Source organism: Ophidiomyces ophidiicola (genome assembly GCF_022830035.1).
Source record: "Ophidiomyces ophidiicola strain CBS 122913 chromosome Unknown scaffold_11, whole genome shotgun sequence".
Taxonomy (NCBI): Eukaryota; Fungi; Ascomycota; class Eurotiomycetes; order Onygenales; family Onygenaceae; genus Ophidiomyces; species Ophidiomyces ophidiicola.
In genome coordinates, this window is record NW_026054651.1 from 199,698 (window position 1) to 216,352 (window position 16,655).

General features: G+C 46.2%; 3 protein-coding genes across 3 annotated transcripts; 2 read left to right on the forward strand and 1 right to left on the reverse strand.

The window, feature by feature from the left end:
* Positions 1–503: 503 nt before the first annotated feature.
* Positions 504–7,150, reverse strand: ILS1 (isoleucine--tRNA ligase; the record flags this gene model as incomplete). The annotated part of the gene is made up of 7 exons (XM_049252402.1): positions 504–3,335; positions 3,388–3,870; positions 4,079–5,938; positions 5,990–6,453; positions 6,516–6,711; positions 6,767–6,817; positions 6,875–7,150. 7 exons carry the CDS (start codon positions 7,148–7,150, stop codon positions 504–506), a joined length of 6,162 nt encoding a protein of 2,053 aa, XP_049108576.1.
* A 459-nt stretch (positions 7,151–7,609) lies between these two features.
* On the forward strand, positions 7,610–10,970 carry RAT1 (5'-3' exoribonuclease 2; the record flags this gene model as incomplete). Its single annotated transcript, XM_049252403.1, has 5 exons — positions 7,610–7,916; positions 8,086–8,363; positions 8,412–8,537; positions 8,591–10,350; positions 10,412–10,970. 5 exons carry the CDS (start codon positions 7,610–7,612, stop codon positions 10,968–10,970), a joined length of 3,030 nt encoding a protein of 1,009 aa, XP_049108577.1.
* A 683-nt stretch (positions 10,971–11,653) lies between these two features.
* On the forward strand, positions 11,654–16,642 carry ARO1 (3-dehydroquinate dehydratase (3-dehydroquinase); the record flags this gene model as incomplete). The annotated part of the gene is made up of 4 exons (XM_049252404.1): positions 11,654–12,244; positions 12,310–16,404; positions 16,458–16,502; positions 16,598–16,642. The coding sequence occupies 4 exons, from the start codon at positions 11,654–11,656 to the stop codon at positions 16,640–16,642; spliced, it is 4,776 nt and encodes a 1,591-aa protein (XP_049108578.1).
* Positions 16,643–16,655: the final 13 nt, after the last annotated feature.

Sequence of the window (16,655 nt, forward strand, 5' to 3'; positions counted from 1 at the left end):
TGAGTCGCGCGACGACAAACCACAAACAACAGCAGACGAAAAGACGTTGTTTACCGGCAGCATGCCAGCGCAGACGAGGCCTGTCGAGAAGCTCGCCCAGGCGGCGGCGAAATGCTCAGTCGAAGTACGTGAGTGAGCTGTTTGTAGCGCCGATGATCAGCTGCTAACCCGGGGCTCTAGGCCGCTGCATATGGGAAATGCGTTCTTGCCGACTATAATTCTGTGACCAAGGACATGTGCAAGAAGGAGTTCATTCGATTCAAGGACTGCTGTTTGGTATATATGACCCCCTCTCCAGCTGGCATAGAGAGAGTACTGACGCACGCCATGTAGGCGGCCATGAAAAAGAAGTAATACATAACTATGTAACTAACGATCGCTCTATTGGAACCCCGCAGTTTCTACGAGATGACCAGACGGATCGGTTTGATTGTAGCCAGCAGCTCAACTTTGAAATGTTTCATACAGATCTTCATTCATATCTAGAAAAAAAACAGCCCTACCTAGGACACATTGCTGTCTGGCTGCAAAGTCAGTAGTCTAAGGAGGAATGTTGCCTTCTGTACTTCTTGCACTTCCTCCAGAATAATACCCTCTTCGGCAGCATCAGGGACCTCTCCATCAATTTCAGTCGTAACATGCTTGTCAACCGGTCGTCGTAGTGCTTTTTCGATGGCCGAGGCCTGGGTTTCGAACACCTCACTGATCCCTACACTATCTGGATCGGAAATGACACGATACTCCATCTTCACATCGTCAGTAGGGACTAGCCCGGCCTTCTTTCGCAGCCGCTGGATGCGGTTAACAATCTCCCGAGTAAGGCCTTCATGGGCCAATTCAGGGTACAGAGTAGCATCGAGAATGACAAGGACGTCATCGTCAGTGTTCGTTTCCAAATTGGCTGAAGCCGCATCTTCCTTAATACCACGCTTGACTACTAAGTCACCCTGGACAAGCTCAATTCCATCAACCAGTATTTTCTTGTGAAGAATGAACCCTTTAATTTCGTCGCTTGAGAGCTGAGGCAAAGCCTTCTTAACTTTTTGAACGTCCTTTTTTAACTTTTTACCCAATACAGGCCAATCAGCTGTAGCACTATATTGCACATTATACTTCGCCTCATCAGTCGACAAAACAAGATCACGGACGTTGAGTTCCTCGACAATGTATTGCTCAAGGGAGCGCACATCATCCAGATACTGCTGGTCGTTATGAACAACTACCAAAGTCTTTAAAGGCGTCTTGAGACCAATAGATCGCCGTTCACGCGAGACACGGGCAAGCTCAATAACCCGCTGCATCCGTGATACCTGTCTTTCTACAACTTCATCGAAAAGTTCTTCCCTTACCTCGGGAAAGGATAAGAAATGAACAGAGCGGTCGTCAGTCGCTCGGAGAGATTCAGGGATATGAGGAAGAAGTCGAAGGTAGATGTTATCGGTAAGGAATGGTGTGAAAGGTGCAAGGCCACGAACCAACGTGTATATGACCTCGAATAAAGTGTTAAGTGCGTGTTTGGTATCTTCCAACCCGAGCTCTCCCTTAAGACGTCTACGATTGAATCGGATATACCAGTTCGTTGTGTTGTCAATAAGCTCCAAGAGTCGAGGGACAACAGTGTAGAGCCGATACCCAGCCATCTCTTCATTAACAAACTTTAGGAGACTTTGACAGCTTGCCAAGATCCATCGATCCATAACGTTTGTGTTGGTCGCTTCCATAGACGGATCGAAGACATAGTCAAGATTTTCAACTTTTTTCAGGAGAACAACCTGGCCGTCGAAGAATTTGTAGCTATTCCACAATGGCAGAAGCACCTTTGCGACCACCTCTTTAACGCCTGCTTCTTTGAACCGTAAAGGTTCAGCGCGGACCACTGGCGAATTGATAAGGTACAACCGAAGGGCGTCGGATCCATACCGCTCCATTATAAGCATAGGATCAGGGTAATTCTTCAACCTCTTAGACATCTTTTTTCCATCCTCAGCAAGCACAATTCCATTAACAACACAATTTTTAAAAGGTAGCTTTCCAAAGAGATGGGTGCCCAACACAGTGAGAGTATAAAACCAGCCACGAGTTTGATCTAAGCCCTCGGCAATGAAATCCCCAGGGAATGATTTTTCAAATTGCTCCTTATTTTCAAAGGGATAATGCTGCGAGGCGTAGGGCATGCTACCGGATTCAAACCAACAGTCAAACACTTCCTCAACCCGATGTAGAACTCCCTTTCCTTGGCGGCTTGGAATGGTGATATGGTCGATTTTATCCCGATGAAGATCAGTTAATTCTCCTGTATAACCGCTCAGATTCCGCAATTCATCCACACTTCCAATAGCGACAACTTCTTCGTAATCATCGCTGACCCAAAGAGGGATAGGAGTTCCCCAATAGCGATTTCTCGAGATATTCCAATCTCTGGCATTTGCAATCCAACTGGCAAATCGTTTATCCTTGACAAACGATGGTACCCAATACGACTCCTCGATTCCTGCAAGCATTTTAGGAATGATAGGTTCAATTTTAACAAACCACGCTGGGACGGCTCGGTAGATCAGCGGTGTATCAGAGCGCCAACAAAAGGGGTAGTTATGGGTGATCTGACTGTCCACGACCAAACGATCATTTTCTTTCAAGTATTTAATGATAGCTTTATCAGCTGTCTTTACATAAGTACCTGCGAAGTCTCGAACTTCAGATGTGAAACAACCCCGGCTGTCGACCGGGTTCGGCGGAAGTCTTTGATCACTGATCACACCAGCATTCATCGCAACATTATAATCCTCCTCACCAAAAGCGGGGGCCTGGTGAACAATTCCAACGCCACTATCTGACGTAACGTAAGTTGCCATAAGAACTCGAAATCCAACATCTTTAAATTTCTCATAGAAATAATCAAATGGCGGTGTATATTTCCAGCCTTCCATCGTAGATCCCTTGAAGCGATCCAGGATCTTGAATTTTGCCTTTTTGGGGTTCTTATAAAGTGTCCCTAGTAGCGACTCCAGTAAGATATAATCCTTCCCAGACTGTTCATCATGTAGCTTAATATACTCGAAGTCGGGATGTGCTGCGAGCGCCAAGTGTGACGGGAGGGTCCAAGGGGTTGTCGTCCACGCCAGGAGGTTTGTTTTTGGGTCATCGATAAGAGGAAAGGAGACAACAACGGCCGGGTCTTGAACGTCTTTATAATTTTGCGATGCTTCAAAATTACTCAGGGGTGTATTGAGGGCCGTGGAGCAAGGCATGACTCTATAGCCGCGATACACTGCTCCCTTGTCAAAAAGCTGTTTTAAAACCCACCACAAGGTTTCCATAAAAGTAGTATCCATGGTCTTTTGCTAGTCAGTCGCATTTCATCTGTATGATAAGATCAGAGATACGCACCTTATAATCATTATCAAAATCTATCCACCTCCCAAGTCTGTCAATAGTTTGCCTCCATTCTTGGGCATATGTCATGACAATCGCTTTGCACTCAGCATTATATTGAGCAAGCCCCAGCTTCTCCACAGCTTCAGAGCCGGACATTTTAAGCTTTTTGTCTATCTCATATTCAATTGGCACGCCGTGGGTATCCCAGCCAAACCTCCTTTCGACATAATGGCCCTTCATAGACCAATATCTAGGGATAATGTCTTTGATTGTCGACGCCAGCAGGTGGCCATAGTGCGGTAGGCCAGTCGCGAACGGAGGGCCATCGTAAAATGTATATGGTTTTCGCCCACGAGACAGCTCAACCTGTCGCTCAAACGCGCCAATTTCTTTCCATCGTTTGAGAACGAGCTCCTCCTCGCTCGGAAAATCAATAGACATTGCTAGCACACTTTCCGGAGAGCCTCTATTGCGAGTGGTGTGTTGTGACTTGGGCTATCGAGGGGTTAAAAAAGCGGCTCTGGTGAGTTGTCAGATAAGGTTGACTCACACGCCGCCGCAACATTTTTTATCCGGATAAGGGCCAGAAAGCTTAATTGATATACGGAATCTACAATAAATTTCATATGTATCCTGGATTTTATGTTCTAAATAAAGGGCATATGATAGCATCCCTTAAATCTGGGTTGACTGTTCATTCTACATCCGGATCCTCATCATCATTAACTTCACCATCAGAGTCGCTATCTTCAATATCAGAGACCTCCTGGCCCAGAGATTTCAATCGTTTCTTCATACAAATTAGTCTCCAGTCAATAATATTCTCCCAGTGACGACTTACTTTGTCTTCGTTCCGTTTTGCTTCTAAATCCGCAAACACGATTAACAAGTCGTCAAGTTCACTCTGAACCGTCTTTCGGGCAGTTTCACTGTCTTCCAGTTTTGTTTTATATTTTATGATCTCAAGATTAACATCTTTGAATTGGGTTTCAAGGCGCGACGCGCGCTGGCGACTCTGTTCCTCACGTTCTTCAGCTCCTTTGTTTCGGGCTTCTAAGTAAGCTAATGTCGAAGAATACTCTTCATGGGCATTCCTAAGATCCTGAGCATGGTCTTTATTCGCCTTTTCAAGATCTTTCTCAAGCCTTTTAATACTTTTCGTCAATTCAGCTACTGCCAAATCGTTCTGCTCCCGTATTTTTGAAGCCTGTGTCTCATATTCAGTGCAGGTTTGCTGTTGTCGCATCTCTAAAGTACGTAATTTTTCGCTGTGATCGGATACCAACTCAGCTCCAGAACGCTCGTAGTGTTCCTGCAATCGGCGGATTTCCTCAGCATGGCTTTTTCCTAGCGTCTCGTGGGTCTGGCGTATATGAGTAAGATCAACTTCAAGGGATTCTCTCGTTTTGCGATGATCCAGTTGCTCCTGCTCTAATTTTCTGCGTAAAGATAGCATATCTTCCTCCATAGTTTGAATTGTTTTGCTCTTATCTTCAACCTGGGCTCGAAGGGAGTCTACAAGATCACGCGATATACCTTTCGGGACGCCATTTGCAAGGACCGGAACTTCGATTCCAGGCTCTCGGTCGATTGCTCGAACAAAGCGGCTAAAATTGTCTTTCAAGAAGTCGATGAACATCTTATCAAAGTAGACGGATGGTAGACCACTATCGTGATGCCCATGACAAGTTTGAGGTAAGACCTCGAAATCACGAACCAAGGCGTGCTCTCTAAGTCTTGTAATTTTGTCAATGTATAGCTCCCGGCCAAGTCCGAGGAGAAGTTGATGCAAGGTGGTGCGTGGGATTGGAGAATCTTTGGATGAAAATTCGTAGACAATTCCAAGTAAAATGGCGCAAAGTCCCGGGATAAGCGTTTTTGATGATATGCCATTTTTTGCTTCTTGAATGAGACGCTGGATACTACTTCCTTCACCGAGAAAGTCATTGACCACATCCGGATCCTCAAAGAGCCATCCACAGAGCAGCATTAAGTATCCTACCGATATCCGTTTATCCTCATTTCGTTGGATTCCAGTAAGCAGGTTTCCTGTTATAGCTTGTACACAAGTAATAACCTCCTCTCCACTTGATTCATCGCCTTCCGTAACTTTCATTGCGAGACTCTTTGTCTCCGGGTCACTATGAATTAAGTGGAATAGCAACACAGATGCAAGCCAGATTTGATAAGGATCCATATTCCGTCGGTTCTCTGGAGAGTTTACAAGGATCGTGAGAATGTTTGGGATCCGGTCCGACCCACTCGAATGCCCATCTATCGCCCTGCGTAAAAAATGCGCTCTAATACCTGGGTGGTTCTCAGTGAACGCTTGTATGCATGAGCAAGCAGCAAGCCTGACATCCAAGAACTGAATAGGGGCTTCTAAGAGTGTTACCCGTAGAAGAGCTTCGATAACGTTGAGCTTTTCTGTAGCATCATTGATGGATGTTCCATTTGTGGTTCGATTTTCGAGCCGATTTGGAATGACAGCGACTTCTAGGTCTGCGAAGTTCTCTTGCAGGGAAGTGTTTGCACTAATTAAACAGGCGCAAGTCGACAAAGCCTATTGATTATCAGAGAATAATACAGATTGTCAAAAGTACAAAAGACAGACCTTGGCTCTGATTGCGACATTGAATCCATCATTAAAGGCGATTCGAAGGACTTGTTGCATCATTCCGCTTTGCCAAAATGCCATCTGGTTGATAGGTGTGCTAACACTGCCTTTTACCAGAAACAATTGAATTATAGCCAGCGTTCCCCACAAATTCTTGTCCCGCTGTTCAAGCGTCCATTCCGATATTTCTTCATCAGCTCCTTGAACTTCAACGGCACCAGCCAAAAGAGATGTAAACTTCTTTACAAATCCAGTTTCGCGAAAATAGGATTGATTAGACACGTTCAGGGACAGAAGGTTCCCTAACAGCGACAGGCAGTCCTCCACGGTGCCTGAGCCATGGGACAAGGAGCCTTCATTTTCGATCAGGAAAAATATACGATCGAATGCATTTTCAAATGCGACAACCTTTTGTAGTTCGGCGGAGGACGGAGTTAGGGCTATTAGAAGAAGTAGTGATTCTACAGCCCAATGCTTATGTTAGCCACATCTGCAAAAAGAGAATCCTTCAAAATAAGCCCACCATTGCGAATGGGCTCCCGTGGATCACCGAGTGTAGTAACGAGCCTGGAAATTCCAAGGGGCGCGGTGAAAATGCACTCTTGTGTTCTCTCCGGCCTCGCAGAGGAGATCTGAGAGATCAATTGAAGGGAGTATAGTCTAGAGTAAAAGTCGCTTGATTCTAGGAGATCAAGGAGGATCGTGATGTTATCTTGCCGCTGATTGGAGTATGAGAAACACCGGCTCGTTTTCTTGGAGAATATTAGAACATACTTGGGTAAATTCATCAGCAAGCCACAGGGCTAGCTCTTCAGATGCTTCCGGCTATAGGTATCATAAGTATCAGGCTATAGTATTGGAAGCTTAGGATATTCCACGCACACTACTCTGCTCCGGAGCAAATAACATCAACAAGGTCTCAAGGACCACTTTCGTAGTATCGACGTCTTCCGCATCATTTCGAAGTGACGAAATCAAGGCCCTCAGAGCACCAGAGGCAACTGACGCGGGGAACTCTTTCGCAAAGCTTCGAAGACCTAAAATAGCAGCTCTACGGTCCTCCAAAAGCGTAGCACTTTGTAATCGGCTGCTCAACGTATTGATTGTATCAGTTGCCGTCTGTCGGGCAGGGGCCTGGGACTCGAGGATTCGGAACATGGCAGCGTATTGTTATGTGCACCAGCATGGTCATCGAAGACCGAAAATATCAGTATTATATATATGCATTGAGGCAATGGATGGCGTCCGTGAAAGCAATGTGCAAAGCAGCCATTGTGGCCTCTTGTTAGATCTATTAGAAGCAGGAACAATATAGGCATTGTATATTTCATTAGTATGGCTAAATAGTCATGTGACTTATAAGCTCTCGGTTAGGACGAATAATTATCCGTAAGCCTGGCTGTATCCGTTTTTGGTAAGGGTTGCACGCGAACTTGAAAACTGCTGTAAACTCGACGTTTTACTATCCCCGCATCTCTATTTGCGCGACAGAGAAGACTTCTGTGGTTAAAGACTGTTAGAGGCGGTAGTTGTCGATGGAGCGATTGTGCTGTTAACTCGAAAGCTACTTGCAATTCTCTTCAACTTGCGCCTTAACGGAACTCTTAAGCTCGCGCGATGGGTGTCCCAGCACTTTTCCGGTGGCTCTCCACCAAATACCCGAAAATCATCTCAGCCGTTGTCGAGGAATTGCCGCAAGAATATAATGGCGAAGAAATTCCGGTGGATACAACAAAGCCCAACCCAAATGGCGAGGAAATGGATAACTTATACCTCGACATGAACGGCATTGTACACCCATGTACGCATCCTGAAGGCAAACCGCCGCCAGCCAATGAAGGGGAGATGATGCTCGAGATTTTCAAGTACACCGATAGAGTCGTAAATATGGTCAGACCGAGAAAGCTGTTGATGATCGCTGTTGGTACGTTAGGTTAAGGGCTAGGGAGCTTGGTTGCTTCCCCCAAGACGGCTACATTTATGTTATGATGTTATATAGAGTCGCCAAGGGGGGTAGAGCTTGTCTTCTTTGATTCTGGTCTTTTCTACGATGTAGCATCCTTCAACCTATGCTAATGTTTTTGTTTTTATAGATGGCGTAGCACCTCGTGCAAAAATGAACCAACAGCGTTCAAGGCGATTCCGCTCTGCCCAGGAAGCTAAAGAAGCCGACGAGAAAAAGGCTGAGTTTGCAAAATTACTTCAAAGGCAGAATCGGGGGAAAGGTGATTCAGAATTAGGCGAAGAGGTGATACAGAAAACCTGGGATAGCAACGTTATTACGCCCGGTACCCCATTCATGGACATTCTTTCAGCCGCCCTGAGATACTGGATTGCCTACAAGCTGAATACTGATCCTGCCTGGGACAAGGTTAGCTCCCTAAGTCTGGAAATTTGAGCCACGCTAAACCATCATCAGCTCAAAATCATAGTATCAGATGCCACAGTTCCTGGAGAAGGTGAACACAAAATCATGGAATTCATCCGATCCCAAAGATCCTGTCCCGAACACAATGCGAACACTCGCCATGTAATATATGGACTTGTATGGCTGAATTACTTTAACTTTCTAAAACACCTCTGCTAACATTTTGGTAGGATGCTGACTTGATTATGCTTGGGCTTGCGACACATGAACCTCATTTTCGAGTCCTTCGTGAGGATGTTTTTTTCCAAGAATCGAAGGCCAGGACTTGTCACCTTTGTGGACAAAAGGGGCATATTGCCGAAGCCTGCACTGGTAAAGCAAAAGAGAAGACAGGAGATTTCGACGAAAAAGAAAATGCATCCCCACTTAAACCTTTTATTTGGCTACATGTTTCCGTCCTACGAGAATACCTGGCAGCCGAGATGTACGTCCCTAATCAACCTTTTGCCTTTGACCTTGAAAGAGCTCTCGACGACTGGGTCTTCATGTGCTTTTTTGTGGGAAACGATTTTCTTCCTCATTTGCCGTCATTGGATATAAGGGAGAATGGAATCGATACTCTTATTGCCATATGGCGTGACAATATACCACTAATGGGGGGTTATCTAACAAAAGACGGGCACGTTGATCTAAAGCGTGCACAGTTGATCTTACAAGGGTTAGCTAAACAAGAGGATGCGATTTTCCGTCGACGCAGGCAGACAGAGGAAAGAAAAAATGCAAATGCTAGAAGACGTAAAGAGCAAGAGAGGCAAAGGGAGAACAATTCCCGAAAAAGGCCTAGAAATTCTATGGAAAACGATACGCCAATACCCGGCGCCCGTCGTAATAAGGATGGGGATTCAAGCGCTCCCGCAAATATGCCCCTTTTTATTCCAAGTAAGGGAGAATTGCCTCGAGCAGAGCGAGAGTTAACTCACTCCATGGTCGTCAATCGGGGCGCCATTTACAAAGCAAACATGGCAAATAAAAGTGCAGCAGCTGCTTTGAAAAGTCAGTTGCTATCTGGTTCTTCGAATGACGGTGAATCAACTCAAATCACTGCTGAAACTACTGTTGAAGTTTCTATGACAGATCAAAACTTAAATTCCACTCTGGGTAAAAGAAAGGTCGATGCACTTGATACCGAAAATAGTACAGGGCAAGAAGGGTCTGAAAAGCCCAACGATGAAGATCAACTACCAGTGGACACAGTCCGCCTTTGGGAACAAGGGTATGCGGATCGGTATTACGAGCAAAAGTTTCGTGTAGATCCAAAAGACATTGAATTTCGCCACAAAGTGGCGCAGGCTTATGTTGAAGGACTTTCTTGGGTTCTCTTATACTACTTTCAAGGCTGCCCTTCATGGACGTGGTACTATCCATATCATTATGCCCCTTTTGCAGCAGACTTTGTTGATCTTGATCAAATGGACATACAATTCAACAAGGGCATACCTTTCAGGCCTTTTGAGCAGCTGATGGGTGTTTTGCCTGCAGCATCAAACCATGCAATTCCAGAAATATTCAGGGATCTGATGTCCGATCCTGATAGCGAGATCATTGATTTCTACCCAGAGGAGTTCCCCATTGATCTTAATGGAAAGAAATTTGCATGGCAGGGAGTAGCACTTCTTCCATTCATTGACGAGAAGCGTCTTTTGGCAGCTATGAACAAACGTTATCCCCATTTATCGGAGGAAGAAAGAGCTCGTAATGAAATGGGACGAGATATTCTATTTATCTCGGACCGCCATCCACTCTACGACGATTTGGTGTCCAACTTCTACTCGAAAAAGCAAGGAGTTCCAAAATTCAAGCTCAACATGCGTGTTAGCGAAGGCCTCGGCGGCAAAGTTGAACGTAACGAAGCTTACGTTCCTCACAGCTCATTGATACCAGCTATAGATGGAGCCGAACTTCCCAGCCTTGATCAAGATCACTCAATAAGGTATGACCTATGATATATCTCGCCTCCCCAAAAGGATCTGTGCTAATTTTGTAAATTCCAGTGTTCTATATGATATTCCCAAGTCCAAGCATATTCATAAATCCATGCTTCTTTCTGGTGTGAAATTCAACCCACCTGTACTTGATAAGGCGGATATTGAAGCCACCAAGGCAAAGGCTTCTCAGTCAGGCAGATCATTTGGAGGCGCGCCGTTGCATTCAGGGAACGGCCGAGGTAGAGGCTGCATGTCATATACTGGTGATCGGCAAAACCCATTTGCTGCCCACCTCGACCCGAATTTTAGGCCTCCCTCAAATATGAACCCTTCACAACGAGGATGGAATCCTCCAACCCGCGGCGGCGGTCAGCCGCCTCAGTTTGATAGATATCAAGGCCGTGGAGGATATGGTGGTGGTCGGGGGCGCGGTTCGTATGGCCCGCGGGATTCATATCAGCCGCCTCCTTCCTACGGCAGAGACTCGTACCAAGATAGACAGTATCCTTCATCTGGCGGAGGCGGGAGACCCGGCAGCGGCGGCGGTGGTGGTCATCATAGAGGCCGAGGCCGTGGCCAGCAGTCCGGTCACCGCGCGCGCAACGATGGATATGGCCGGTATTGATGTGAATACATTAGCTTCGTGACTTAAAACTGTATATTTATCATTCTCGAACCCATTCAGGTTCTCATTTCTTGAATAAAATTATTCTTCCGCTGAGATATAAGTAAATGAGTAGTTAGGAGGCCGATACCGGACAGAAGGCAGTCAATTACTCCGTACAACCCTCGTAATAAGTCAAACCCCAGCAACTGAACAAGTTGCAAGTATCATTAATAGAGCCAGCATTCATTTAATTTTGCCCACCCACGGCAATCAAGTGGTTTCTTACCTGTCCTTCGCTGGGGAACCTCAGCGAGCTCGGAGGCGGTGATTGAAGGCAGAATAGCAGCTGTGAAGCTGTGAGTCAACCCGCTTTCACCCTTCACAATAGGTCGCCGGTGGTTCAATGTTAAGGCTCTCTGTATTCGAGCTTCTCCGTCATTACGTGCCTTCACCCGGAGCTTTTACCGGCTTCCACCGTCTCTTTACTTCACCTGAGAACGACTCCACCCACCATCTTCTCTATATATATTTGACTTGGAAAGAAAATATGATATTATAGCTGAACAAAGCAACAAAGTAACTACTCATTCTAGCTGACCTCGCCAATATATACTAAATTTTTCAAACTGCAAGTACAGAGGCTAGTTCACCCGAAGCCTAAGCTCATCAGCGCCCGTACGCTTACGATCACCGCATATACAATGGCCACACCAACGACTATCAAAATTTTAGGTCGCGATAGCATAGTTGCTGACTTTGGCATTTGGAAACGCCATGTTGCACGCGATTTGCTTACCGACTGCCCCTCCTCTACCTATATCCTTATCTCCGACACCACTCTGACCCCGTTGTATGTCCCCGACTTCCAGCAGGCATTCGATGCCGCAGCGTCGAATATTACGCCAAAACCCCGCTTGCTTACCTATGCCATCCCGCCTGGAGAGCCTTCGAAGTCTCGTCAGACAAAAGCTGAAATTGAAGACTGGATGCTGTGCTGCAAGCCACCATGCGGTCGCGACACAGTTATCATCGCTCTTGGTGGAGGAGTCATAGGAGATTTAATTGGATACGTTGCGGCCACTTACATGCGTGGTGTTCGCTTTGTACAAGTGCCCACGACGTTGCTAGCTATGGTTGACTCCTCTATTGGCGGCAAGACTGCTATTGATACCCCAAATGGAAAGAATTTGATAGGTGCTATCTGGCAACCCCACAAAATCTACTTGGATATGGAATTTCTTAATACCCTACCTGAGAGGGAGTTTATCAACGGCATGGCTGAAGTAATCAAGGTAAGCTACTATTTTCTTATCTACCGTAATTATTTGATTCATGAAGTTAACTGTATCACGAACAGACTGCCGCCATATCCAGTGAACAAGAATTTTCTGCCCTTGAAAAGAATGCAGCTTGCATTCTTTCGGCTGTCAAATCAGAGAACACTTCTGATCGCCCACGGTTTGGCGGTATTCAGGAGATTCTGAAAGCTACAATTTTGGCTTCTGCAAGATTCAAGGCTGACGTCGTGTCAAAAGACGAAAGGGAAGGCGGATTGCGAAACTTACTCAACTTTGGCCATTCGATTGGCCACGCTATTGAAGGTATCCTCGCGCCACAGATTCTTCATGGAGAATGTGTGGCTGTGGGCATGGTCAAAGAAGTAGAGCTCGCCCGGCATCTTGGCCTATTAAAAAACGTTGCAGTGGCGCGTCTTACAAAATGTTTGGCAAATTACGGACTTCCAACATCGTTGAAGGATTCGCGAATCAGAAAGCTCAGTGCTGGGAAACACTGCAGTGTCGAGGAACTTCTTGCATTCATGGCCGTGGATAAGAAGAATGCTGGTCCGATTAAAAAAGTAGTTCTTTTATCCAGCATCGGCCGCACTCATGAGCAAAAAGCAAGCGAAGTGTCGAACGAAGATATTAGAATTGCACTTGCGCCTAGCATAGAAGTCTTCCCTGGTATCCCAAGCTCCCTAAATGTCACTTGCACCCCACCAGGATCAAAAAGCATTTCTAACCGGGCACTTATTCTTGCTGCTCTTGGCTCAGGAACATGTCGCATTAAGAACTTACTACATTCAGACGACACGGAGGTTATGCTGAACGCGCTCGAACGCCTCGGCGCTGCAACCTTTGCTTGGGAGGAGGAAGGTGAAGTGCTTGTCGTTCATGGGAAAGGAGGCAAGCTGCAAGCAAGTCCAAAAGATCTTTATCTAGGGAATGCCGGTACGGCATCCAGGTTCCTCACCACTGTCGCAACTCTTGCACAGAATAACAGTATTGACTCTACTGTTCTTACTGGAAATTCCCGAATGAAGCAAAGGCCAATTGGACCCCTTGTTGATTCACTTAGGCAAAATGGTGCTGGCATTGAGTACATGGAAACTGAAGGCTGCCTCCCACTGAAAATAGATGCATCTGGAGGGATCGCTGGAGGACAAATCAGCCTAGCAGCTAAAATATCCTCTCAATATGTCTCCTCCCTGTTGATGTGTGCACCCTATGCAAAAGAGCCAATGACTCTGAAGTTAGTGGGTGGAAAGCCAATATCACAGCCATACATTGATATGACAACTGCTATGATGCGATCGTTTGGTATCGACGTAAAAAGGTCGACTACAGAAGAACATACCTACCATATCCCTCAGGGCAAGTATATCAATCCAGCAGAATACACAATCGAAAGCGATGCTAGTTCCGCAACCTACCCTTTGGCAACTGCCGCTATCACAGGTACTACTTGCACAATTCCAAACATCGGATCGAAATCCTTACAAGGAGATGCGCGGTTTGCAGTGGATATACTCCTACCCATGGGATGTGAGGTTAAGCAATCCGACTATTCGACTACCGTTACCGGGCCAAAAGGTGGTATCTTGAAACCACTGCATAATGTAGATATGGAACCAATGACAGATGCTTTCTTAACTGCATCTGTTCTTGCTGCTGTAGCTACAGGCGGTTCGAATCGCACAACCAGAATTTTTGGCATTGCAAACCAACGCGTCAAAGAATGCAACCGAATTAGAGCGATGAAAGATGAACTAGCCAAATTTGGGGTGACCTGCCGAGAACATGATGACGGCCTTGAGATTGATGGGGTTGATCGCTCTACTTTGTCACAGCCTCCACATGGCGTACATTGTTACGATGACCATCGCGTAGCAATGAGCTTTAGTGTTCTTTCGCTAGTAGCACCTCAGCCTACAATCTTGCTCGAGAAAGAATGCGTAGGAAAAACTTGGCCTGGATGGTGGGATACTTTGGCTGGTACGTTCAAAACGAAGCTAGAGGGTATCGAGCTTCGAAAGCCTGAATCCAGAAAAGATGCAGTGCCTGCAGCATCTATTTTTGTTATTGGCATGCGAGGAGCTGGCAAAACTACAAGTGGCCTCCGGGCTTCTCGAGTTTTAAAAAGGACGTTCATGGATCTTGATGCAGAACTTGAGAGCACGGAAGGCAAGGAAATTCCGGATATCATTAAAGAGCGAGGCTGGGATGGATTTCGGGAGGCTGAACTTGCTCTTCTACGGCGTGTGATGCATGATAAACCGACGGGATACGTCTTTGCTTGCGGTGGCGGAATTGTTGAAACAGAAGCAGCCCGAGAGCTTCTGGTCCAGTACCATAAAAATAAGGGATGCGTTGTTTTGGTGATGCGCAACATTCAAGAGGTCATGAATTATCTTGAAATAGATCAGACACGGCCAGCTTACGCTGAAGATATGATGGGAGTGTGGCTTCGTCGAAAACCCTGGTACCAACAATGTAGCAACTATCAATATCACAGCCAGCATGCTGGGCCAGATAGGGTTGGCTTCGCTCGAGATGGCTTTTCGCGCTTCTTAAAGCTCGTGACTGGAGAGATCGACCACCTGGCCCTCATGAAGCACAGGAAACAATCGTTTTTTGTTTCATTAACGATGCCTGATTTGCGACCTTCGGCGGATATATTATGCGATGTTAGTCTTGGATCGGACGCTGTCGAGTTGCGAGTGGACTTGCTTGTGGATCCATCAAGTAGTAATGAGATCCCATCTGTGGACTTCGTTGCCGAGCAAATATCTATCCTCCGAGGTCGCGTAGCTGTACCTATTGTGTTTACAATCAGGACCAAGAGTCAAGGCGGGCGCTTCCCAGATGATGCATACGACGTCGCTCTAGAGTTATATCGCCTTGCTGTGCGAATGGGTTCTGAGTTTATCGATCTTGAGATTACACTTCCAGAGCATATTCTTCAATCCGTAACGGAGATTAAAGGATTTTCCAAGATTATTGCATCTCACCATGACGTTGGCTGTAACCTATCTTGGGCAAATGGCTCTTGGATTCGCTTCTACAACAAAGCCTTACAATATGGAGATATAATCAAGCTGGTTGGAATTGCTAAAACACTTGACGATAATATGGCACTTAGGCAGTTCAAGACATGGGCCCAGGCGTCACACGATATCCCTGTCATCGCAATCAATATGGGCGACAAGGGTCGCCTCAGTCGTATCTTAAATGGCTTTATGACCCCTGTATCTCATCCGAAACTCCCATTCAAGGCTGCACCTGGTCAACTCTCCGCCAAAGAAATAAGAGAGGGGTTGTCTTTGATGGGTGAAATCGAGTCAAAACAGTTTGCTGTTTTCGGGTCACCGGTCTCTGCGTCCAGGTCCCCCGCAATGCACAATGCGTTATTCTCGGGGGTTGGTCTACCTCATGTCTATGGGCGCCTAGAAACTGAAAATGTGAACGCTGTCAAAGACTTCATTTACGCACCTGATTTTGGAGGTGCTTCAGTCACGATACCTCTCAAGCTTGATATCATGCCTTTACTTGATGGGATTGCACCCGAAGCTCGAATCATTGGGGCGGTCAATACGATCGTTCCTATTCCACGAGAGCCAGGTGATGAAAATGAACAAGCAAGACTTGTCGGCTACAACACTGATTGGCAGGGTATGGTCCGGTGCCTTCTTGATGCCGGAGCTATCTCTCCTTCGGGTACAGATTTCCCCGCCTCCGGTGTTGTAATCGGCAGCGGTGGTACTGCTCGTGCAGCTATACATGCTCTTTACAGCATGGGATATTCACCACTTTATTTTATCGGTCGCTCAGAGTCCAAGCTCGCCGACATAGCATCATCCTTCCCGCCGGAGTACAACATCCAAACTATTAATGATATAAAAAAGGTAAAACTACTTCCGAGCGTGGCAATCGGCACGATCCCAGGAGACCGCCCGATTGATTCTGGCATGAGAGAACTTTTGTGCGAGCTTTTCGATGCTGTTTCCTCTGTTGACGAGGAAACCTTGGCAAAGGGGGAGACACCGATTCAGAGAACACTATTGGAAATGGCCTATAAGCCTTCTATGACACCACTGAGACAACTAGCTAACGACAGGTGTTGGGTTACCATTCCCGGTCTGGAAGCGTTAGTTGCTCAGGGTGTTTATCAAGTAAGTTGAATGATATACATTTTCTGAAGATTAGTCCCTGACCTGCTGTTTAGTTCGAACTTTGGACCGGGATAACGCCCGTTTATGGAGACGCTAGAGTAAGTTCGTTCTGACTCACCTCATTCCTTGTCGGTTTTTTCCGCCGTGTTGGTTTATTTTTGATCTGAAAGCTGACGTTTTCTTTTTCCCATAGGCCGCAGTAATGGGCTCAGCAGCGTTAGACAAGAGTAGCTTGTAGCATCTTTCGGAAT